Genomic DNA, 26,473 nt, shown 5'->3' on the forward strand with positions numbered 1-26,473 from the left:
GGAACATTGAGGGATGCCACTGCAATAGATGGGTCTTAACCCCAAAATTGAAATTATGTCTGTCATTTTTTGGTAAGCATGCAGAACTACAGAACAACAACATTAAAGCAACATGTGTTGAATATCCTCATACCAGCTGCAACAAGATACTAACATTCCTTTTCAAAACAGAACTGTGACAGAGTTAATTACTCTGAGGATAACTTCAAGATACAGTAACTCATCAGGGTTTTTATTTCTTTTACTTTGCAAAAGCAAAATACAGTAACACCACGCACCTAGCTCAATTAACTGAGAAAATACAATTGTTTGGTAATGAAAAAGAGTTAAAGCTTTACATTCTGCAGCACAGGAAAAATATAAACTATATATTCAGGCAAGTCAGAAACTCTTACAGAAGAATCACTGTCTGAACTTTAGTCTGAGGTTATACCCATAAACTGGCCGAGTTTTGCTTTTTTCCTTTTTTTTAAAATGTAGAAACTAGTCTGTTCTTTATAGTTAAATATGTCAATAGGTAACCTGGGAAGAGTTAGAAACATATACAGGAAGACAAAGCTACTTTAAGTTGATAAACAGTACACCTAGAATACCTACACATTGCTATTCAAAATTATTGAAAGTTAATAAGTTTTAGATTTAAATGACTCACCGGCATCTTTAATCCATTCATCATACAGTAGTACAGCCTTTGATGTCAGATTGCTAAAGGCCATTTTCACTTGATTATGATTTTATGATGCTGCCTGCAGGAAAACAAACCAAAACAGAAATACGGATTTTTGTAATTAATAAAATAAAGGTCAGTAAAATGTTTTGGAAAAGATTTTCAGGAAACAGAATGGAAAAAATAAAGAGAGGGCTAACAGAGCACCACATGTGAAAAACAGACCAGGGAGCATTAGCTGACCACATTGCACTATGCTCGGGGCTAATTTATAGCTGAGCTGTTACGCACAACAATATGATTTTGTAATCTCTACATACCAAACAAGGTGCTTCTATGCCATAAAGCGTTATCTCAAGAAACCATGCCGTGGTTAACGGTTACAGTTAAGGGGAAAATATAAATAAAGAGCAGCTGCTTAAGTTCATTTTTATTACCATCACCACTGAAAGTCCAAGTCACTGATGTGTGAAGAAGTTCGGCTTTGGAACAACTACTATAGAAAATTTTAATTTTCTAACTAAGTATTTCTAAGGGAGGTGGGAAGGAGGAAAGGTGTCAATATGTCTGCATACTTCTTTTAAACACGATAATTAGCTATGTTATAATTAGTATGCAAATCACACCGATGAATCAACTGTTTCCACACCAGGATCATGAAGTGTCATAGTACCACTGGTAATACCATTAACTCACAAAAATTATCCAGCACATCCAGTTTGCATGCAGCACCACCTACACACATATGTAAAACTTTTCAAAGTTGGTTTTTTTTTTTTTTAGTATTCTTATGTGAATACTGATTTTTCCTCCAAAATCAAGTACTCGTCCACCCTTCCCTTGCCTTATTCACCCTAGAAGGTACGTTTTAAAAATTGCAACACATCTGAATGATGTCTCTCCTATTCCCACTCAGTGTCTCACTTTGCCATATGATTTCTCTCCATACCCCTGTGCAATCTTCACACTGTATTCACCTTTGTTAGTCCAGGCTGCAGCACATATTGAGAACCAGCTCCTTTCTTCTGGCCGCCTTTCTGCATCTCCTCCAGGCTAAGCTAGCTGCAGGTTTGCAGAGCCAGTTCTGCACTCATGATGGGAATGCATTTCTCTCCTCAGATCTCCCCACTATCATCTTCTCGTTTGTCCTCACCTTAACACTCCCAAAAAATAATTTCACCCTTATCTCCACTTTTACAAGTGCCTCCTGTTCACTGCCGTTTCACAAGAGTTTTTAGGCACCTCAAAGTACACTACACCCACCCTTCATCACAAGATGCAACACAGACAAGTCTGCCTTCATTAGAGTTCATCTGATCTACCTCTTCCCAATTCGCATTTTGCTACCCACTTGTTTTCCTGCTTGCACTTCTGTCCTGTGTGTCTGTAACATCTGAAATCACGACCAATTTTGTGTCCAGAAAATATTCCCTCTGTGAGGCTCTTTAAAGTTCACATTTTCCAGAAATATCATCCTCCAGCATCAGCAATTCCCAGCTCAATGTCACTGCCTTTATGCTGACCATTTTCACATTCCCTGTGTTCATATTACAATGTTTGCTGCAAAGCTCTATATTTATAAAGGTGCTGGCAAAATCAGAAGCAACAGAGGACATCCTCTTCCTTTTCTAATGGAAACTTGAATGGCCCTCTTCCTTTTGGCACTAGCAATCACAGGAGAGAAAAGATTTTATGGTTAGAGACACATTATACATATCCCTGCCGCCTTGCTCCATAAGCCAAACTATGGATGATATCAAACATACGTAAGCCAAACCCTGTCTAGAACACCAGGTACTTTAGACTGCCCAACTATGACAGCCAGGCAAGCCAGCTGTAAGTAACTGGTGCTGGGGGGAAGTGTTAAAAATCTGTATTTTATTAATGATTATTCTATTAAAATAGATTGATTACAGTAAGTTATCCTTAAAATCCAGTATTCTTCCCATTTCAGTCTCATGAGAACAGTCTATCAAGAGACAAGACATAGCAAACAGAAGGTACCTTGTTCAGCAGTTACAATGATATTCTACCAAAGCCTACAGACACCTTGTGCACAGTATGGCTCAATATTTCAGTAAATATATTCACTGAATACAAATAATGACATTATATTTAATCAGTTCTTCAATAAGAAAAATAGTTTACTGATTTCACTGCCAGTCAGTTTTCCTGCTCTCATCCTGATGAAGATGTTACTGGAACTCAGACTGGCTAGCTCAACATGCTGACCAAAACCTACGTTAAACAAGTAACCTACGGCTTCAAAACATGCTCTCAAAAGTCCAGAAAATTCTGTGTGGATGCTGGCTCGAAGCAAACTGCCATTTATTATGGGCTTGGGGGTCTTGATTGACTTTTCCTCCCTTTTACAGTGCAAACCTCTCATCCTGACAACTGCAGTCTCACAAATAGACAATTCTTTACATTTATCCACTTGACTTGTTGACACAACTTTAATTTTGCTTTAGGAGTCAGACAAATGTGCTGTCAGTGTTTAAATAGCAACTCTTATGCCTGTTAGGCATCAGGACCAAAAGCAAGCTTTTTATCTGGAATCAGACTACTTCCAATACATTGCTTCTGCTCATAGTAGAAGGGCAGCAGGCAAAAATAGCAAATCCTCTTGTTTCCCAGCCTCTGCCATACTGATGGAGAGGTATTTGTCCCACCTCTCCTGACCCCAGCACTTGCAGCTCTTCTCCCTTTAACATTCCACAAGAGCTAAGACAGCAGAGACTCTTAGCCTTCAAGATACAACTCCACAGCAGTTGCTAAACTTATTCTGAAAGTTTTTGCAGTGTAGTTACTATCTTTGAGGGAAAGATGTACCAGCCAGGGAGCAGTCACAGCCTCACCACACAGACATACTGACTGATCTATTACTCTGATTCTGAAAGTTTAATAGGTTAAAACTAATTATTTTAAGAGCAGGAGTAATGTCTGCAAGAAAGACAGTGCTGTTGAGAACTTTTCTACAGTTAAAAGATTTATTTAAAATCAACTTTCATATATAACACTACTACTTTACTTTCAATGTGTTTTACAATTCTACTTATTTTCTTAACTAGCTACCTAGTTTTCCTTTGTAAGTCCATTTCTATGAACAATTGTTTGCATTAGTGTTAGGTTTGCAGGATTTTTTGTTTGTTAACTACCTACAGGTAGGGTTAATGGCAGCATGGAAGGTATTTTGTCTTATCCTGTTACACTTACGTCACACAAAAATCATACGTACTGGAAAATAAGATGATCAAGGCTTGCTTTTTTTTATTTTTTAAAAAAAAGAAGAGTAAAAAAGCCCCACATACCCACACACAAGGTAAACAACCAGCTTGTGCTTCAGCAAAAAAACAAACCATTTTTCAAAGACTGCTTTTTTAGAGTACAACCGTGTTGTTAAGAAGTAACTTGATAACGCTTTGACCATAATACAATCTTCGATAACATTTGGCAGCTTTGAAGTCCACAGAACTTACCCTCTAAATGTGAGTCTGGAAATATTTGGCCTGAAGGGACAGAGACTTGAGGGCAGAGAAGGCCATTTGTTAAATACACAGCTTTAGTTCTTCATCCTGTAAACTCACCTGCACATGAAGCATTTGTATAGCCACAGTTCAGTCAGGAAAAATAAACATTTAGTTTACATACCTGCTAATGTACTTACAGAATAAGCACATCAGCACTTTTATTTCTAATGTTCCACTTTCTGCTTGTAGCAAAATCAAAAAATGCAACTAAAATGCACTAACAATAGGAAAATTTCTTTTTTAAATAGAGTGTCTAGATTGTAGTAGACTCTCTCAAAATTAGGCAAGTCACACTAGCAGACTCATTTTCAAAATCAGGTTACTTTAAATGACATACTGGAAGCAACTTACATAAACTTAAAATAACGCAGTCAAATATGTTGTCTGCCCAGCTTGAGTAGTTCTAAAGAACAGAGAGGCAGTCCTCTCAAGCACATGCATTTGAAAAACAAGCACTGAAACCACCTCAAAAACATATGCAAGGTACTCAGCTCTTAGAAAGAAATAAGCGCTATTTTTTCTTTTTTTCCTTTTTATTTAAAAATGTCAATGGAAGTAATATTGTGCACCTAGGTTCAACCCAGTTGTACTAATATAATTTCTGAAGACATCTTTAAACAAATGTGTCTTCACCATTATAAACATAGGGGGTGTAAGTGAGGCAGAGGAGGGTAAGGGCTGTAGTAAAAGAGCAAAGTCATTTGCTGGCCTCTGGTCCCCTGCAGCTCAGCAGACAGCTGAAAGAGCCCACTAACTGCAGCTGAGTTAAGGCATACAGCTTGGCAGAACGAATTTCAAGTTGGACCATTACCTTTACTGGAGAAGCAAGGGTAGATAAGATCATTTATACCAGCCAAAAATGCCACAAATACCACAGCAAACCATAGGAGAATGCCTCACGATGACAAGTAGTAAGTAATAAGTTGTTGGAAGTGCTCAAGTTCAGTCAGTACACAAAACTATTAGTGATTCTTGTAATGGGAATTACTGGTATGCCTCAAACATTCCTTATTTTTAAATGAGAACAACTTGTTTCTCACATTCCTTTGCTTAACCCACATGAAAGATATTTGCCATTCCTGATGCTCATTTATTCCCCCTACATAGTTTTTAAATATTAAAACAGATATCAAGATTTGTTTTTAAATAGTAATTTTACAACAAGTGTTTTATGTTGATGGCTACTGAACTAAACAAGCAAACAAAAGGACTTGACAGAAAACCAAGCAAAATGAAACCATCTAGTGTAAGCTCTGTCACTCCAGAAAACAAATTCTAAAACTCAGTGGGAACTTAAAACACTTAAAGTTAAGAATTTGCATTAGAGAGCAAAGTTAATTATTAGAAAGACAGACAAACTACTTTTACAGGGACCTCCTAGCAAAAGACTGGAGAATATGACAATACAGTACAAACTTCAATGTGATATTTTTCACCCAAGAGCAAAGGTTCTGGAGCATCAACCCCCTGGCCTAGCAAGCAGGTAATGATGGGGGGACCCTCCACCCTGCAGAGCCCACTGGAAGATGGGGAGAGCCTGCAGAAAGCATTGACCCACTCAGGTCTGATTTCAAAATGACAGCTTAAGAAATGACAGTAATACTGGCTTACATATTCAAACATAATTATGAAACTTCCATGTTTCAGAATCACTTGGTATACTGTTGTTAATTCTGCTCTTGAAGTTCAGAAGGCAATTAAATCAAGATGTTTCACAGATGATATCTTAAGCTCTACCTGGGAAATACCAGTTCTGCCCTTCCTGTTTCCCAAGGCTGTGTGCTTACATAATTGCAGTTATTTTAACTACATTACTCCCTTATGCTACATGGCAAACAACTACAAACTGCCTATTACATTAGATGGATTACTCACCCATATTCTGCAACGAAGTTTTAAACTTTAGCCGGGTGTCGCCTGTTGTTACAGATTTCCCTGAGAGAAGTTTCCATCACCTTCCCATCCTTTATGCCTTCTCTCAACCACCCAACCCATTTTTGGAAAGATTCATCTCACAGGCAAGTTGGCTACATCCTACTCAGCATTAGGTGGCCTTTTCTTTTTTGATAATATTGCTTGTAAACACTGGTCCTGCGAGATGACAGTTCTGCCCAAGTGAGTGACAGAAGGCAGGCAAGGCAACTCTATGCAACAGAGGTACTTTGAGAAATTTCCAAGTTTTGAGAGATGTATTAGTTAGTCATTACCTTGACTAAATGTCAAACTTTGTCCTTGAAGCCAGTCCATTTAAAAACACAAATCCTAACTCCTTAGAGTGCATCAACAATCTCTGCACGTACATTCTAGAGTAGATACCGGGAAGAGAACAGCAAATTTCAAAATATATATAAATTCCTTTTAAAAAAAGTGCTCATCCTAAAAACAGATGAAAGATGTTTAGAAACTATATCAGAACATCTACTTGTAAAATTCCCCATTGGCAGTATTCAATATGAGATCTTATACGTAGCCTGTGTAGTCACCCTTACTGAATTATTTACACGGTACCTCTTTATTTAATGCTTTGCTTTTTAAACTAGCATCAAATCTGTCATTCACCTATGTAAATAAAGTAGTCCGTAAGCAGCAGAACTAGGGAAAACATGTTTCATTTCAATCATACTTCAGACTGGTTTTCTGCCAGGCTAATGGATTTCCCATTCTGATGCTGTGTAAAATAGACTTTCCTTCTACACCTGCCTATAAATTGTTAAAAGAACTGATACTGCAGACTTCACAGCAAGGCTGAACACTGACCACAGGCACAGAAAAGCCCCTTCCTATGGCAACTATGTCAGGGGTACAGCCCCGTTTTGTGCCCAGCTCCCAGCCAGAATCATATGGGCATTCTCCTGGTCCACGAATACTGATCCAATCACCAGTGACGGCTGAATGGGGAAGCCCCAGTGTGCAGTTCCACAGCATCACTGTTGACAGGTATGGTCCTCAGGCAGCTGCAGGATAAGACACAGCAGCTCACTGACCCAACTGAAAGCTTAGCCTTTTGAGAAAAAAGTTATTTTTCAATCAACTTGGACCGGAAAGACTGAACAGGCTCCTGCAATGGAAACACTGAGACACACAAATTGGGATGTTGCAGACAGGGAGAAAGGTGGGAGTAGCAGCCCTGTAGATCTGTTTAAACGGATAGTAAAATCATGCAGGGAGGACACAGGATCATCACAGAATCATTCAGGTTGGAAAAGACCTTTAAGATGATCAAGTCCAACCGTTAACCCAGCACTGCCAAGTCCACCACTAAACCGTGTCCCTAAGCACCACATCTACACATCTTTTAAATACCTCCAGGGATGGAGACTCAACCACTTCCCTGGACAGCCTGGTCCGGTGCCTGACAACTCTTTCGGTGAAGAAGTTTTTCCTAATATCCAACCTAAACCTGCCCTGGCACAACTTGAGGCCGTTTCCTCTTGTCCTATCACTTGTTACTTGGGAGAAGAGACCGACCCCCATCTGGCTACAACCTCCTTTCAGGTAGTTGTAGAGAGCGATAAGGTCTCCCCTCAGCCTCCTCTTCTCCAGACTAAACCACTCCAGTTACCTCAGCAGCTCCTCATAAGACTTGTGCTCCAGACCCTTCACCTGCTTCACTGCCCTTCTCTGGACACGCTCCAGCACCTCAATGTCCTTCTTGTAAAGAGGAGCCCAAAACTGAACACAGTATTCAAGGTGCAGCCTCACCAGTCCAGTCCTGCTGTCCCTGCTCAGAGACAATCATGTACCAGATCTGTAGTTAAGAAGTTCACACACTGCACCTCAACAAGTCATCACTCTGTCCATCACAAGCAACAAGGGACACTCTATACCACGGGAACTGAAGCCACAAAACTTACATTGTGCCTCAGTAAGGCAGGAAAAGATCTGGCATTGCCAATATCTTAAATATCTTTAATGTATCACCTGGGGTTGCAGTGATGCATGTGAAAGTGATCCTAGGGACTAACGTCCCACATCACTCAGAAAGATGCGTCAAGTCCAAACAGTCCCTGCAATCATAGCCTGGAAGGAAGTTTCTTTACAAGTCTGAACCCAGTTATCAGTTTAACTCCAGTATGAGAAAGACTCTGGGCAGATCCCTGAAAAGATTCCCAGTTTCACTTGGGAAGTGAACACCATGGACATCAGTGTATCTTCCCCAGTTTTCCCTGCCCATATTCCCAATGTTTCAGAGAAAGGCAAAAACATAAGCAGGGGGAAAAACTCCTAGAATTGTAACTTGTTTTCCGTGCTCCCCTGCCTTTACCAAAAACTCTTTACTTGAGCATTTGCATGTCAGACATCCTGCAGCCAATTAGTCTCACCTGCCTACTCTTTTGCTGCGGTGAGTGGCTCCTGCACTCAACTTAGGACAGAAGCTCTTCTCGTTGGTCCCCCAGTGCATGACTTGCACTTGGCTCCTTTAAGTTTCATTCCACCTCAGTGATGCCAGCTCACAAAGTCCCCTAGCCCTGCCTACATGGTGAGCCCTGTGGCACATATCATATGACAACTTTCACCTAGAAGTCAAAATAAGGTTAACCTATGATGTAATTATTTTTATTAATGCAACCTCACTTCCATTAGATAATGATATATTATTACCCTTATCAAAGACCTTTGGCAAAATATTGATTCAGTAATTGGGCCATATCCGACTCAGGTTAATCTCCTCCTTACCCAAAGGACTTAACAGATTCTCCTTTTTCCTCCTTGCTTATTATGTAACTAGAAAACTTTCTTCAGTACTTCAATTTTTCTTTCAAGACCAGATGAACTAAGCTTTGGGTCACTTTAAACAGACTTTCACAAAACGAGAACCAGGGGCTAGACAGCAGTAACACAATCTAGTGTTTTCAGCCACACTACACAATCATGCTAACTCACACATCCAGCGCTCCCTGCTCATTCCTCTATAAGTCAACATCTTCATAATAGGCTGAGCTTTTACCCATTCTGGTTTTTTTTCCTTTACAGTAGGGACAGTTCTGATAAATAAGATGTAAGAATTATTTACAGCTGTGGTGTTTCTAAAGTACATACACATTGTTAGTAAGCAAGCAAACCAGAATATAAAACTCTATACTGGACTAGAGGGGTAAGGAGTGGTATTTACCTGCACTGAAAAGATAGCACATTCTGGGTTTTTAACCTGCATAGGAAGTACATTATTTTTAAGACACAATTTATAGGTAAGCTCTAAAAAGGTAGAGGGAGTGCAAGTGCTAATCAAATACTTTGAATGAAAGGGATCAAAGATGTCTGATGACATCAAGAGTTTGCATTTTATAAGACTAAAAAGGAAAGGGCTTTCTGGACACATCCACAAAATAGGACTAATGACATTTAATTTCTTCTCATTGTGGTGATGAAGATTGCTTGTTTTGAGTACACACCATAGTTGTTTGAATGCTTTGGTAAGACTCTTCAGCTTTCTACCAGACACCCCTTTTAAGGTGAAACATATGGAATGCAGACAAGAGCATCCTCATATGAGTTATCAATACTTTCCCAATATACCTGACAAAGGGCAGGCCACAAGCGAAACAGACTCAGCTAACACTGCCAACATTTGTGATCAGTCTGAAGCTCTCCCTCCTTCTCCTCTATGATACCACTACCCGAAGTCTCTATCATTCTTGAACCTCCAGGTAGGATGGTTTAGAATTGACTCTGGTTATGAGTATTATTGCTTGTGTCTACCTGCCTGATTAAAGTTACTCATGTCAAAATATGAGAAGGGACATGAGTGGGACCGTCCCCTTCCTTCAGCGGCAAGCTGAGTCCCTGAGCTGGCTCCATCATATCTTCTATCCTTGTTAACAGTTAAGAGTTAATGCATATGAGTTAAGTGCATATGAGAAATCTCATACATCCAATTAATTACAATAGAAGCAGTTTGCTACCAAGGACGTAAATAACTTAGTTTGTGTTTATCCATCACTTACTAGAACAATGACGTAAATTGTCATTAAATAGTCACAGCAGGGGGTACCCCATGGAAGCTAAACAAGAAACAAAATGCAGAGCTAGACTTCAGCTTCCAGAGAAGACTCCTTAAAACAAATGTGAACAAGACTTGTTAGACAGGTAACATCTTGCTAATCTAGCCAATGCCAATGGAAAAAAAGGAGACAAGCCTTCTTATTTCCAAAGACATCGTGTAACCAAGTAATCAATGGCAATATACCTGGACCTATTCAGCACTAGAGAAAAATAAATACTGAAAAATGAGACCATAAATTTCCACCTGTGGTAGACAAAGACAGGGAAACAGTGCTGTCTTTTGTAACATAAAAATACAGCAGAAAGGAGTTTCATAGGAAGGGGAGATTAAAACTATATATATAATTACCTTAAGAACACAATATTCACCTTAAGAAAGAGGAGGTGAGCAAGTAAAGTGAAAAATATTCATCATTACCAAAGGAAGAAGTATTTTTGTACAGTCACATCTTGCCTATAGCATACACTCAACTCAGCTACGGTCACTGTAGTTGCCATGACAAAATGACATTGCAAAGTCAATGTCATTTCATGGAACTTTTATTGCACCAGCTGTAATCTTGCTGGGTTCAAATATTAGTAAGTAGTAACACTGATAACACCCATGCGGAACTGCAACATATTATTTTGTTCACTCTTCAATGCAGCAATTTACAAAAGCTGAACTGCTCCCACACCACTCTCTCATGCTGATGTGGGCTAATTTCCTTTACCATTGTTTCCCACTGCCTTGCACTTGCTCAACCTACCCACCCTCTGGGTCCTAGGCTGATATCCTAGGCAGCAAAATAATGCATTCCTTCTGCTCTGATTTTGCTTGCCTTGCATTAGGCAGGCATAAATTTTAAAGGCAGCTGACCTAGCACTGACACCCTCCCTTCCCTCCCCCCCTTTTCTCTAAGCTACCATGCGGCATAGCGATCTGCTGTTGAGCACTGTAAACATCAGCAACTGCACCCTCTCTAGGAGGCTCTTTCAAACCAAAGCTGGAACCAGCTGTGCCGGCACCTTCTACAACAACCCACACAGTGCAACCATGAACTTTGGGAAGTGCGACACAGGCAGCGGCTGCACAGCGAGAAGCGATGGCAGAGCTTGAGGGTAACAAAACTCATTTTAAAGGCAACCTGCGCTAAGTGTTTTTAAACTAATGTCTCAGAACACTCCCCCTACCCAAGAAAGGGTTCTAACAAGTATCATAAAAAAAGCTGCTGCCCCCATGTTCAGTCTTAGCACGTCAACCACTGTTGTGAATGTGCTTTTCGGAGTGCTCCAGGAAGCTACTACACTGCCACATCCTAAATCTCTCCAGTCCAGAGCTGGTAATTTGTACAGCTGCAGCTGGAGGTTCCAAATCACTGAGGGATATGCAATGAGATATAAATGCCTTAGGTTTTGGGGGTTTTTGTTGTTGTATAAATCAACATTCTTCAGTGGGATGAAAGGTCTAGTTTATCACTACAAAACATGCGTATTCGTGTCAGGCAACCCAGGAAGGTACATTATAGCATTGTTTGGAGACTCAGGCCTCCCAGCGAGAACAACTCCACAGAGCAGTAAGAACATGAATAGAATTCTTCGTTCTCCTGACACTCCTGTTTTTTCTCCTGCATCACAAAGAAGATCTCCACTTAAAAAAGAGAAATAATTATTTTATACTTGACCAGAGTTACTGCAGAAGTGAAATACCATTTCAGAAATGAAGCTCAGGTGGAAAAAACAGATGTTTTTCAGTAAGTGCCTGTTGTACTCTGTACTCAAGGAAGGAATAACAGAGGGATGGAGGACAGACAGCAAAGAGACATCTGAATGTTAGAGACAGCTGGAGGAAATTAACCTGCAGACTCATCCTGTAGTCAAAGCCACTTGTTAAGGTTGCATTGTGCTTATACTTTGAGTCCAGGGATGAATGCATGAAAATTAGTATATTATAAACCCCTGTTTGATTCTGTTTAAAATTTGAGTAAACTTTTGAGTACCATTGAATCTGTCTTGGATGCTGTTTACACTACTTCATAACCTTCCACAGCACCTTTCCCTTTTGAGGTGATTGCACCCCTTGGAGGGTGATCCAGTTTGACAAAGGTTGGGCATGCGGTGTGAACACAAGAATGGGACCACCTTTGCTTTGACTAAGTACTAACAGCAGTTCCAGAAACACTCTTGGAGTGCAGCTACCCTTCTAAGGACTATAGAAGTGTTGGACTTCCAAAGGGTTCCCGTGAAAGCCCTGGAGGTCAGAACTCAACAAACAGTACGGAACAGGAACATTCTTAGCTGCCTACAAGCACTAGAGAGAGGGAACATCCAGTCAAGGTGACTCAGAGCAGTCAAAGGCCTGTGGAGACAAAAGAAAAAGGTTGCTCCAAGGGCAAAGCAATGCTGTGTGGGACACTATTCAGATGACAACCTAACCTCAAAAGCTTACATGAAAACAAAACTCTTCATTGCCTAAAAACATTAACTGGCTTGATTAGGGAAAGTGTCTTACAACATTTTTTAAACCAGATCTTGTTATAAAAATCGAACTTTAAAAATGTATCAGTTCTTTGTTCAATTTCCAAGCAATCAACATGCAGGACTCTGCAGAACACAAAATGCAAAGTAGAGGCTGGTATTATGGGCAAATATATATTAATGACATTACACAGCTGTGAAGGTTTACTTCTGCTCCAGATCTAATTAGCTAGACCTTAGTTCCTCTGCTAAGAGGAATTTTTAGAAGTCTTCATTATTTTGCACTTTCAGGAAGCTCAAGAACAGTGTATAAAGCAACATTATGCAGGCTGTGAGTTTGTAACAGTAGAGCTTTTTAAAATCAGCTTAAAACACTGAATGATAACTTCACAGAACAAAAGAATGAAACACCACATTAGTGCACAGGTTTAATCACTGGTATGTTGTAAGGATTTTCCATCTTCTATCAGTATTTTGTACTACTACAGCAGAATGTAGTTTTTACCATCTTTCCAAGCATTCAGAGACCACCCAGGACCACAAGACATCTCTGCATTTAAAATAGATCAGCTCAGCTGGACAGCATGTAGGGATGAACCAGCTACATCTGGCCAAGTCAACTGCACTTATTTTTTTTCCTCTTTCCAATCCTGAAAGATTGCCAAATACAAATAGCTCAAAAAAATGTATTCTATCAACAAAGTGCATTAGGGAATGGATATGCCACATCAGAATAACACAGGAGACAATAATACTTTCAGCGCAGAAGCTTGGCAAGCAGCAGAGTACTCAGCCTAATACTGATGTTCCTGTAAAACACCAGTATACAAGAAACAGACAAGTGTCTAATAGTCTACTCAGCACGCAGCAGCAGTAAAAGAGAAGAAAACTGGACTGTTTCCAGTACAAAGAAAGATTAGGCTTATATATAACTACGCATTTAAGTTACCAAAAAAACTCTTAGATAGCATTTTTCATGTACAGGTTTCAGGGCTTTGCAGAAGAGGTCAGTGCGTTTGGTTCACTCTTCGTATGGAGCACTCAGTCACCAGAGAAAAAGGGGCAGCTTTTCCATCAGTTAGCACAGCAAAGCTGTGAACAAAAACAAAGTGTTGGGTGCCAGTTCAATATTCCAGCCACTATGCAAAACTACCAGGCCACACACCACTGTCTGAACCTAAAGCAACACCACAGCCCTCATCACCTGAGCAGTTTTCTAAGTGCAGTGGCTTCTCTCCACTCTTTCTCTACTACCTCACCTCAAGATTTTATTGTTCACACTCAAACCAAAGAATTAGCTTTCACCCACGCTCACTGCCTTCCATACACATTATATAGCTGCAGTTTCATCCAGCTGACTGAATCAAAAAAGTGTGATGCTTTCCCACTGACTGGACCTCTCCTCACTGCTGTGTGCTCAACAGATGAGTAAAGGCCATATAATTTGATGATCAGTAAAAGCAGCTCCCTTGCTTATCACAAAAGTCTGTCTAGATTCAATTAAGTTTTGTCTGATGTTCCAGCACCTTGGATGAAAGCAACCAATGGCATGCAATCGCACTTAACAAGGATATGTGTAAAGTCTCTACAGGATAAAAGCAAGAACACCAAATTGCGCAATTTCCACAGCTCCAGAGGCAATTTTCCATCCAATACTTTTAAATGTAGTTCAAATGGGGTATCTAAGCTGTTCAGTTTTAAAATACAGTAGCAGCCTGTTTTCAACAGATTGGGAAAAACTTTGGATCAAACCAGAACTAAGCATGGCCCAGGCCATGTTCAGGAACCTTTTTTCTGCACCTTTCAGATAAGCTTCCCTAATTGATCAAGTGGACCACTTCAATTTATGAGAAGCAGTTTCAGGATAATCTGAAATTCAGCTGGGGGCTTTTTCACCCCATAACATTTCAAACACTCATTAAAGGACTTGCTGAAAGGAGGCACAGAGAGCTCTAACAGCTCCTCTGTTTTGCACTCCCTCCTCTCAACCTCCTCCTTCCCCAAAATATAAGAGTCATGTTCATGGTTAGAAGTTAAAATGACTGGACTTCCTGAACACCAGAGCTATGCAAAAAGCTATTTACAGCCTTGCCTTACAGTTTTATCACTTCTTCATGTAAAACCAAACTCAAGCAGACTCCTCTTACAATCTAACTTGGTAGAGAACAAAAGATGCTGCAGAAACAATGTTGTCAGCACAACAGTAATAATGCAAGTGACCAAAGGAATCAGTATCTGTAACAAAGTTTCTGAGGAACACAGCTCACAAGTACTTTTGTGAAAGGTTTAATTTCAAAGTTGAGTGAACAGTGAGTTTATTTTATTAGTCTCTTGGCTTTTGTACACAGTGTCTTCTACACATCTGTCACAAGAGACAAGGGTGGACAGGGCACTTCCAAAGTGCATTACAATAATTTCATTAAGCTTATCAGATCCATTCTGTCCAGTTAAAGTCTCAAAAGTGAATCTTTTATTTCAGTACTGAAAAGACGAGTCACAGAACTCCAATTACAAAAGTGATTAAAGAACGTATTTAATCCCGATATTTCCAACTGTACATCTAACAAACGAAAAAGGGATTGTAGTGGATGTTACAAATGCATATACTGTAAAATACACTGAAGTATTTACTTGCAATTTACCTGAATCTAAGTAATTTTCACCTGTACAGGAGAAGGCAAAATTACCAGCTACTACTTCTCTGAACAGACTATAGACATTTCCATGCTGCTCATCCCCATCTATTTGTAATACCACATGGTAAACAAATACCACAGTATTTACTTAACAGAATAAATGAGCACATCTGACCAATAACCCTGATACTCTTGATGCTTCAGCCAATACCTTTTCATTAAAAACAAAACAGAAAACATTTCACCAGAAGAAAACAATTGAAAATATTGGCTGTAAAGTCTTTACAAAAAAAAAAAAAATCAGATACATTTGACAAATACTATATTTGAAAATGTAACTAAACAGAAATACTTGTCTGCCTCCCCCCCCCCCCAAAAAAAAAAAAAAAAAAAAAGAGATCTTTTCTCCTCCACCGGTGACAACAGTTCTAAATCAAGAAATTTCTCCTTCCCGGTTGCCTTGCACTCTGCTCAGGTACACATCAAAAAACATCAGTTTCAACTACTGGTAACAATTGCCAGGCACTTTACTTTTTAAGAGATCAGGCAAAACCCAATTAAAAAAAAAAATCTACTTGTGACCTCAACTAACTTTCCTGAAAGAAAGGGCACGGTACCAACGTGAACCATACTCATAGTCTAAAAGCATAAAGAGAAACACTGGATCAGGTTTTTGTGACTTTGCTTTAAGCCATTTCAGGACTGATGATACACTGCAAATTATTTCCAAACCAACAAACTGATCTTTGTGTTTCAGACTCCAGCAAGAGTTGTCCCCTTCTTTTGTTAGGAAACAAAGAATAGTTATTCTTAGTAAGCTATGTTTTTATCTCAGACATACACATAAACCAAGAATGCTGTCACTGGGATAGTAGCATTCTCTTCAATTCCAGTCCAGGAGATGCCTGTACAAACTTAACAACTTTTTGCACTGTACATACATACAGTACATTTTTGTACTGTACATCCTTTGTACAGGTTTTTGCAGTGCACCATACAAAGTTACACTCATACTCACACACATTTGGCAAGGTACTGCTTTAAAAAAAAAAAAAAAAAGGCTTTGAACAGAGGCTCCAGGCACAGAGCCCAATGTGCAAGGCACCATATCAATATAAAAGATAATCCAAACTACAAAGAATTCGCCATACAATTACACACACGCAGGCAGCATTTAGGAATTCATAAAGCTGCTACAAGCAGCTTCTCTTGAGCACAGCCTGCTCAAGCAGAGCAAGTCTGACTGTTTACAGGGTAAGTTTGCAATTATAAGAGTGCTTTTAATGGTAGCAATGTCATTTTAATCAACCTCTCCCCCATTAGTCATACCTGCTCCCATGTCACCCTTGACTTGTGCTAGAACAACTGTTTTTCTGGCTGAATAATAAAATAGATTGGGAAACAGGTCCAGGGCAGGGGAGACAGCCTTGCAGAAAAGGAAAGGGTATTTTTAACCCAGACCAGTTCCTCAGTGCTTTTCAGCACCAGCTTTCACCAAGGGTTATACCAGCACAACAGAAAGGTGACACAAGGGCAAACGCACTCAGGACAAAAGAAATGCTGGTGAAACTACAACATCAGCCTAAGTTGGTGTCATGAGCAGAATGGAGATAAGAGTTGGTGTTCACTGCTTTTACCGTGATGAGTAATACAGCCCTGACACAGTTAAGAGGGGCAATCTGAATACCATTGCTCCTGGCAAATAAGACGATTCATAGAGTTTATTGACACCTATATTTGTCCTCCCTGTAACATCTGTGCCACTCTGCATGGGGAACCCAGAGCTTGCTTTGAGCTGGACAGGCTTTATAAATAGTTTTTAAGAGATTAGTTTTGTGTGCTAGCTCAAGATTTCAAAGTTAAAAACGCTACTGAAATTCAGTTCCTCAGATTCTCATCGAGAACCAAGATAACAACCAAGACACTTTTACACCTGTGGTGCTCTAAACTGTGTATTCTTCTCACACTACTCAATTTATGAGCTACTTACAGGTCTTTGCTAGTCAACATCTTCAGTGATAAAATGTTTTGTGTAACCATCATGAGCAGACAGAACATAAATAGCAAAATACATGCAGAAAAAAAAAAATCAAGACATACATCAACAGACACATGGAAAGCATTTTACAACATGAATGTAGTAAAAAGAGACAAAAAGTAAAAAAACAAAACAAAAAAAAACCAAAAAAAAACCTATTTAACATTTCCAGTTCAATGGTCAGCATTAAACACTGAAACCAAAGACCGGTTGCTATGGTGTCTCCCATCAGCGTAAACTTGCATATTTAATTTCAGCTGAAATAATTTTTTACTTTTTGGATTTCAACTAAGTATCAGAAGGATAGAAAAAATTCTTAACTGCTACATCACTTGCAACTTTTCAAAACTTCTTGTAAATTGAACACAGGACAACAGGCTACAGAAAATAAAACTATTGCGTGACCCTCTGGCTTTCATTTTCTTGCCTTTTAAAGGAACTATGTTAAAAAAAGTACAATCAGGCTTACAAAATGAATTCTTTATTTTGTTAATGCTATGTTTTTGTTCTAATAATCTGATATTTCCAAGGAGTAAAAGGTTTACTTTTCACCATATTGGCTGCATTTGCCATCTAGATGCAGCACTGAGCCTGGGTACGGGAGGGAGGCCCCTGGACAAGCACATGGGACCTGCTCCCTAGCACTGTCCAACGATGCAGAGTAACTACCTGACTTTTAAATGATATGCAAAGTAATTTTAAGTGAGCAGAAAGATCCTAAAAATAAACCTAGAACAACCGGGAAACTTGTGACACACTTTAAATCTATTTTATGGCAAAAATTATTCTGAATGTTGGAATAGCCTTTGTTCGAGTTTCCCAGCGCTTAGCTCCCACTCCTTTCTGCCTCCGGGGCAGCTTCCAAGCACAGACCGGCTTCCTCCTAAATACTTGTAAAGGCCTACCAGAACTGCTGTCTGAAGCGTCCGTAAATTGCAATAGAGAAAAACACAATCAAGTCTGTCAGTTCTCAAACCTAATATGTACTACGGCAATGGGGAAACTGATAAAAACACTGCACCTCTGTGCGGCACCTGCTGTGACTTTGGGAAAGAAAACCAGAACAGTGAACAGCTGCTGTGAGGGACAGAGGAATAGTGAGAGAAATGGAGTATTTCTTCCTTTCCAGCTACCCAGGCTTTGGGAAGTAGCTTAAAGCTTCAGACATCCACTAGCCTGAAGTCAGCATGAGTTTTAGGCTATAAAATTTTTATAAAGTCATGCTGTACCACTGAAGAAGACACCACCCCATCTATTCATCCTTGCCTATGTGCCACAGCTCTACTATCCATATTTTACAAATGGTCCTTAATCCACTTCAGACAAAGCGAGTCAGATTAGTTTAACCCATAGTTGGGAGCTAACTATCTCATTTCGGCTGGGGCAGACCAGGGAGCTCACACCAGCCTTCACCGGGAGAATTACAGGGCGGCAGCCTCTGACAGCCATGCCAAGGCAGAGAGGCATCAGGGAGGGAGAGATGCCACCTGAAGTCTGCAAAGTTATATACAGAATATGACAAATATGATTTCACAAGCAGCTAAGGAAGATCCAGGAAGGGATCCTGGCTCCCTTCCACCTCCTGCACCTGAACACGGCAGAGGCGACGTCCTCCCACTTCTCTCACTGCCCACATGCCTCCTGTGCCCATCCCATGCACTGCTCACCCCTCTGCCTTGCTCCCCATCTGCCCATGCTTCCAAAAATCCGTGTGTTAAGCAACTGGACAGGGGCAGGCCAGAGCAAGATAAGCATTAAACCAGAAGCACTGGGCAGGAGTAGATTCAAGAGGAAGAGAAGGAGTCCAAGGTAGGGGGAAAAAAAAAAAAAAGCTTCCTGGTTTATTGCAGCGGAGTAAAACAAAGCCAGGAAGCGCACAGCACGGCAAGGGGAGCACACTCAGCAAAGGCCGCACACTCAGCAAAGGCCGTCACGTCATGTCAGGATACAGAAATGTACCCGATTAGTTCTTTTACTGGTATGTAATTAGTTGATAGCCATTTTATGGTATTCGGTGAGCTTCGTAACTACTTAAATCCTATTTGGCATGTATTACTTGACTAATACTGTGGCATCTTTCCTAACGCATTCCATGAATATTGCTTCCTGTACCATAACCTGCCTCACTCTACCAGTAAATAAATATTATTTAACATAAAGTTGATCAACACGTAATGAAATACCACCAAGTTACGTTATTCCCTGCACTTGCAACAGAGGTGCTGCCTAGGAAGACTTTAAGCCTACATTTGGATAGGTTTTCATACGCTAGGTCTTTGTACTTTTTCTTCAAGCAAGCATGTAAGTACAAGTGCTCCCATTCCTCAGTGAAGCATTTCCAGAGTACATCCACACTACTTAATGCTGTGTCAATAAACAACGACGCTATCTCTACCCGAGGCAGCTCCAAGGCAGCCTGCATGCTTCCCGGGCAGCACCCCAGAAGCCGAGCAGCAGAGTAAGTCAGGCAGCATGTTGTTCCCAGGCTGCTCCCGACAACCTGAAAAACTAGTTCAAACTTCTCCCACGTGGAGTTCAGTACAGAGCTACACACGGGTCTGGGAAGGACCGAGTTGCAATGGAGTAAGGAAGAGGGTGTCCATACACAGCTGTAAGGTTTCTGGTTTGTCTGAACAGCTTTAGTTAACTTATCTTGATTTCCTACACAAGCAAGCAAAGAAATTGGTAAGAGCTGGTCTGCAGCCTCACTACGTGTTTTCAAGCATCACCCAATTCTATCCTAGCGGCAGGGACACTCAAAACCCACCCAAAGCATCAACACAGTTAAAACGTATTTACAAATCAAGTATCAGCATACTTAGAATGCTCAAACAACATACACGACATCCACAGTTGCAGAGGGCAAGCCCAACAGACTAGCCCAATGCAGCCTCGCCAGCCGCACACGCTGGCACCCACCTGCTCCCTCCCTCAGCTCATGCCCTTGCTGCTGCTCCCAGTCCTTAGGGACAGGCACGCCATGCACAGCAGCAGAGGAGACCAGTCTCCGAGGAGGCGGAAGGCAGCAAGCCAGACAGCCGCCCCACTTTCAACTTGCTAGACAGCCCCTGACTAGACATCACCCCTCCAGCCCTACATTTTAATATCATTATCTTAAGCACATGGGCCACACCTCTGGCCCAGCTGCCTCCAACCTTTGCCCCTGCAGAGACAGAAGCCGCCATTTCTTGATGTCTGGGACCACTCTTCTCTCTGGGGTGCGCATAGGGGAAGGGGCATTTTTCAAGAACAAAATCCCTGCTGCAGCCTCCTGTGCAAGGTGGAGGCCATCCCCATGCCTCACCCTTGGTGCGACTTGCTCTTCAAGACAGGAGGATGAGCTCAGCGTGCGTGGGACATAGCCAGAGGGCTCGGAGGGACAGGCACCGTGGGGCGGAGGGCACAGCCAGAGCTTCTGGGGGAACGGGTACCCTGGGGTGTGGGGCACAGCCAAAAAGCTTGGGGGCCAGGCAGCGCAGGGTGTGAGGTGCAGCCAGGAGGGCTTACGGAGCAGGTACCGTGGGTTTGGGGGTAAAGCACGGCGGGCTGCAGACGGGGACAGCGACCGGGGATGCGGGTGCTGCCTGCAGCTCTGGGGTGCAGCCAGAGGACGGAGCGGGGAGGGAAGGGCACAGCGGGGGTCTGCGGGAGAGGTGCTGGGGATGCGAGGGCAGCCAGGGAGTTTCGGGGGGGGTCGGCGGGAGGCCCCCCGGGCCATCGCGCCCAGCCCTGCGCGCACAAGCGCGGGAGGGACCCCGCGGGCGCCCACCCGCGGCGCCCCCCGGACGCGTCGGGCCCCCCCGCCCCGCGCTCCCGCCCGGGCCCCTCGCGGCGCGGCCTCACCTGTCCCCGCGGCCGCCCGGCACCAACTGCGCGGCGGGGCGGGGCGGCGCGGGCGGCGGGAGGGCGCGCGGGAGGGGGCGGCCCCCCCCGCCCCGCCCCGGCCCCGCCCCGGTCCCGCCCGGCCCCCGCCGCCGCGGTGCCGCCCCCCCGCCGCGCCCGGGCAGCGGGCAGTGAGTCACCGGCCCCGGCCCCGGCCCCGGCCCCGGCCCCTGCCCCGGGGCGGAGCGGGGCTTCGGGCGCCCCTCGGCAGCGGCGCCCAGGGGCGGGCCAGCAGCCCGCGGCCGGGCTCCGCGGGGTGGCGGCGCTAAGGCCGGGAGAAGCCGCTGGTGTTCTACCTGTTGCGATACCCGCTGCGGCCGTGCTCGGGGGTTCCTGCGGGCGCCCCGAGGTCTCTCCCTCGCTAGCGCTTTCTGCCAGCGCGGGGAAGCGCGGATTGCGGCGCGGCTCCGTGAGGCTGCTCCGGGATCGGTGGGAACCAAGGGTCACGCCGCGGCACGCGAGGAAGACGTAGTAATTCCTTGTTGTACAAAACAAAGCACAACTGGGGAGCTTTAGCTGAATGCTTCAGAGCACACTCTTGTTGTCCCAAAAAGCAGACGTCCTCTGCCTTAACATCCTTTGCCTTATTTAGACTAAACACAAGGAAAAAAATTTTCACAGTGAGGGTGGTGAAACACTGGAATGGGTTGCCCAGAGAGGTGGCAGATGCCCCATCCCTGGAAACATTCAAGGCCAGGCTGGACGGGGCTCTGAGCAACCTGATCTAGGTGAAGATGTCCCTGCCCGTTGCAGGGGGGATGGACTAGGTGACCTTTAAAGGTCCCTTCCATCCCAAAGCATTCTATGATTCTATGATTGATTCTCGCATATCTCCAACACTCTCACCCCGAAAAGACTGCAGTACTCCTCTCTTAGAAGCTATTTAGGATGAAGATAACACTCCCCAGTGACTCCCATCTAGAGAAGTACGGGGCACGAGGAAAGGTGATGAGGAATTTCTGGTGTGTAAATAGCTGCTCCGTTTTAGTTTGTCTGTCACTTTAGTGACAGAAAGCTATAAATTACAGCTTTTTGAGATGGTTAGCATGGAGATGATAGCTGGAGTCAAAAGAAGAGGCAAAAACAATGAGCAGGGAGAGGGTATGAAGGCAAATTGAAAAGAAGCAAACTCCTTTTGTGACGTGGAGAAAAGCACAAGAGGAAGGGAGTGTGAGCTGATGCTGTGAAATGAATACATAGTTAGTGTGTAAGTACAGAAGGGGCCTCTGGGTTGGAGGACAGCAAGAAGCTCAAACCAGAAGTCTGAAACCACAAGAGGCATAGAAAGCTTGTTATGAGTTTGGAAATATTATGAGAGGCTGAGAAACAGGTGGTGGGATGGGGATGGAGAAACACAGCTTGTAGCAGAGATCCTGCAGAAACTCCACATCACTGAGCGACTGATTAGGCTGGAGATTAGAAGGAGGACCTTAAGCTTTTGGATTTGCTTTATGCTCCTCTTGGGACTGTTAGGATTATGACAGGTGAAGAAATCCTGGGGCTTTTGAAAGGGCATCTTAATAAGATCACTGGGTTTGGCCAAAAAGGATATGTAGAAATATGATAATCCATCGAGCAATACTGTATGTCTCACCTAGGAGGGGAAAATCACAAAAAAAATTTGAAACACCCCATTCCCCCCCCCCCTTAAGTTTCAGAAGTTGGAACCTTTTCTTTGATTTCTTGGCTCAAACCCATTTTTTCTGAGGCATCAGCCAAGAAAAACTACAAACAGACCTTAGGAACCAGCACATCCCTGCTCAGACAGAGCCCTTGGGAGCCTTAAGACCAATAAGTATTGACTTGTCCAGAGGGATGCAGCTATGTGGCTCAGCAAGCAGCTCATATTCTTCATGTGTTGTTATGTCTATTTTGCCATGTCTGATAGGACTGCCTTGGCTGAAACAAAATGGGACACTGTGGTGCATAACAATAACAAGTAAGTAGGTCACCTGTAGTCTTCAAAATGCAAGGCTGTTGTCATTAATGGAAAAAAATAACAATTACTAAGCTAACATGTTTCATGCCAACAGTGTTTGCAACAACAGCTGCTACTTCTCTCTTTGGAGCCCCATGAAGAGAGTAAGCGGCCTCGCCTTCCATGCACTTCAGGAGCAAGGGCATTTGAATCATCAAGCAAGTCTGTGAGGGTTGGGAGAGGAGAGAAATAATGGCTGACCTGCTCGTGACAGGTAAATGATTAACATGCAGCAGAGGAAAGGCAGCAGGAAGGAGGCAGCTGTGCCCCGCACAGATAAAGAAAGCAGAGACATGGAGGAAGTCAGAGGCAAGTCAATTGTAAAAGAGGCAGCTAGCAGCAACCAGGTTTTCTCAGTGCTTAACCTGTGAAAGCTGCACATGAGATTTACTGTAAATTTAAGTAATCTTTTAAGTTCCCTACATTCACTGTCCAAGAACAGGGCAAGAGGCAAATGAATGTAGACACTGGAGACAGGTCTCTGGATTTTACAACATCCTGAAGACTTAACTCCTGGTCTACACTGAATGAAGAACTGTGCTTGCCATGAATACTGCTAACCAATACTTTTCCTTATTTTGTTGCCTCACTACAATCCAGATAGCTCAGATGCTACTTTTCTACTGGCAAAAGGACGTTTAGACTGTCATTCTGTTGATGAGATTGTGTTTTACGAGTGTTTTAGAGATGAGTACTCCCTAGGACTGTATTTGAAGCCTGAAGGGCTGATCAGCAGGAGAGTCGCAGGAGATGCTCCCTAGTGCATCAACAGTGTTGGGAGCTTTTGCTGAAATACTAACAGTTGTAACCAAGCAAGGCAGTCATCCATAGCACACCAACAGATATCTGCATACCAATCCTGAAGAGATGCAAACGTTACCCAAATCTTGTTTGCAGGCTTTGCTTTCCTAGAGAACATTTGGTTTGCCTGTGCACCTGTACTGGTGTTCTTGAGTCACAACTGCCAAACCTGTCCCAGGCAGGCTCTGTTGCAAGTGGCCTGTATCCCGCAGCTGTAACAGCACAGAACGTTGCTGTGTTTGGCAGCTGGACTGGAGACAGAAGGGCCCTTCATGGCCCTTCTCATGTTCCAGTTGGAGTTACTTTTAGACTTTCCTTACTGCTTATTGCAGGAAAAAAAATGCTTTTTCTACCTAATCCTCTGAGCCAGAACAGTGTCCTTTGTGCAGCTGAGGCATTTCTGAGTATTTCTCTGCCCAGGTCTGTTCCAGAGAGCCATGCATGGTTCCTTGTGTAATGCTGGCAGTAAACTTCCAGGAGCAGTTTCCAAACGGCAGAGAAATTCCTCCTCAGGCACGTGTCATCACTTCTGCTGTGGCACAAGGTGAGAAGATGACAGAGTCCTGCTCACCTGTGTATGGCTGAGCTGAGTTGTGCAAGGAGGTTTCCCCCCTCTCTCTGTGGACATACACTGCAGGTAACAGTACAGAAGTGAGTAGCTGTTGCTGGTTTTGCATGGCTTCTTGACACCATGAACCCACCACAAGCCACTGCAGTATTGTCAAGTCAGCTCTGTTTCAATAATTATATGTTTACCTACATGTTGAGCTCCAGTTTTGCCATTTGAACAATAGTGAATTTGATACATTCTTGCAGATGTGACAAAGCTATTCAAATAGGGAACTTTCCATATAAACCCACCTATCTCAAGTAATAGTATTAAAACCATTAGGTCCTTACCATGAAAAATTGTTTTACTCTTACGCAGCTGAGACTGGTGCTAGGCAGGAGTGAAAGAAGGGGCTCCAAAAGTAGGGTGAAAAATGGCTGTTGCAAAAGTAGAAGCAATAATCTTAATTGTATGAAAAATGTCTTTAAAGGGGATGTTTAACAGAGGTAGTGTCATGGTGTCATATATATATCATATATATATGTGATTTATATACATTATATTACATATGTATACATTTTAAAGTTTATATATAATATGCCTATAGTACATACATTATAGACACATATATATACACATATAATATACTGTATATATAAATATACATATAATGCATATACATACACATTATATAATACAGTTTATTATATACACACTGTGCTTCTCAAATGAAAACTGGTAGTGACACAGCTCTTCACAGTGTATTCCTTAAATGCAGGCTGATTGCAACTCAATCTATACCTGGAAGGAGAAGTAAATCACCTGCAAACAGTGCATTGCAGTCAGCCAAAGAAGCCTTTCTCAACACAGTGAGAAAAGCAAAGCCAACACACCTGGCCAGCCTGTTTCCAAAAATCATAATCTTGCATCAGAAGATTTTTCATTTTAACCTGTCCCATCTCTGAAAACAATATGTGAAAAAAAGAGCCAACCTCGCTGACATTGTGAATGTAATCTCCAATTTTAAAAATGTATAAATGTGAAGATTTAAATGCTTGTTGTGCAGTGTGGGTAACCATTGAATGAATACTCCAAGCACGTTCCATGATACTGCAGACAATGGCTGTTCTGGAGCCCAAAACATCTTACAGCTTTTCACAGCTGAGAACTCTAATTCAGATGCTATCTACCAACTGTTCTGTTATACAAAATTTATAGCTAAATCTTTCATGAGTCAAATTGTAGCTGTATGTGTTATTGACAGTGACGACGGCAAATGTTTTATTCTGTAGGAGCTCACATAGATGAAGCTAAAGGAAGTAGTAATCTTTTCAGGATGTCGGATCTGTTTGTTGTACCTGGGTGACAACATTATGCCATAATCACAGCCTCATCCATGAGCTGGGTGCACAGACATGTCTGGAAAAATAAGTTCCTTTTAGAGAGCAGTGCTCCATGATTGCAAAAGCATTCTAACATGTGTCATAAAAAAAAAAAAGGCAAAACAAACAAAAAAATGTCAACAAAGAAGTGAATGTAACTCTGCAGAATACCTGTGCTGTGCTCGATAGGCTTTAGCTGGCCAAACTGGCAGGTACAGGAATGTCATGGTGCAACACACCAGAAGGGTGCAGAGATCTAGGAATAACAATAAGTTGTTAGTACAAACTACACCACCTTTAAATCAGAGTAATCAGTGAGGATTTTTACCTGATTTAAAGTTTGTTTTGTGCTGGTAGAAGCAAGTGAGTTAATTAGGCAAGCTGAAGATAAACCAGTACAGCCTAGGGAAACTCTTTGGTGCTAGTGAAGACTTAGCTGTGCATGTCACCACAGCATGCCACATCTTGCACAACATCTGGAAAGATAAAAGTAAGATCTTTCACAGGTGTGGGCTTGAATAGCTGCTGATCTGCATTTAGTCTGAACAC

At 42.4% G+C, this 26,473-nt stretch overlaps 1 protein-coding gene across 2 annotated transcripts in view; it reads right to left on the reverse strand.

Moving 5' to 3' along the window:
- Positions 1-21,236, reverse strand: part of ELOVL7 (ELOVL fatty acid elongase 7) — a 34,052-nt gene extending 12,816 nt beyond the window's left edge. Inside the window, exons 1-3 of one of the 2 annotated variants that reach the window (XM_087759863.1) lie at positions 21,175-21,194; positions 4,147-4,254; positions 653-746 (exon numbers count right to left, since the gene is read on the reverse strand). In XM_087759863.1, the coding sequence (XP_087615989.1) occupies positions 653-716 (64 nt within the window). In that variant the 5' untranslated portion in view covers positions 717-746; positions 4,147-4,254; positions 21,175-21,194. Of the gene's footprint in view, positions 1-652; positions 747-4,146; positions 4,255-21,174 lie in introns of both variants that reach the window. The other variant, XM_087759862.1, reaches the window with a different exon arrangement.
- Between the last annotated feature and the right edge of the window lie 5,237 nt (positions 21,237-26,473).

Source organism: Nipponia nippon, unplaced genomic scaffold (genome assembly GCF_047370975.1).
Source record: "Nipponia nippon isolate SJK-2023a ecotype South Korea unplaced genomic scaffold, ASM4737097v1 scaffold_20, whole genome shotgun sequence".
Taxonomy (NCBI): domain Eukaryota; kingdom Metazoa; phylum Chordata; class Aves; order Pelecaniformes; family Threskiornithidae; genus Nipponia; species Nipponia nippon.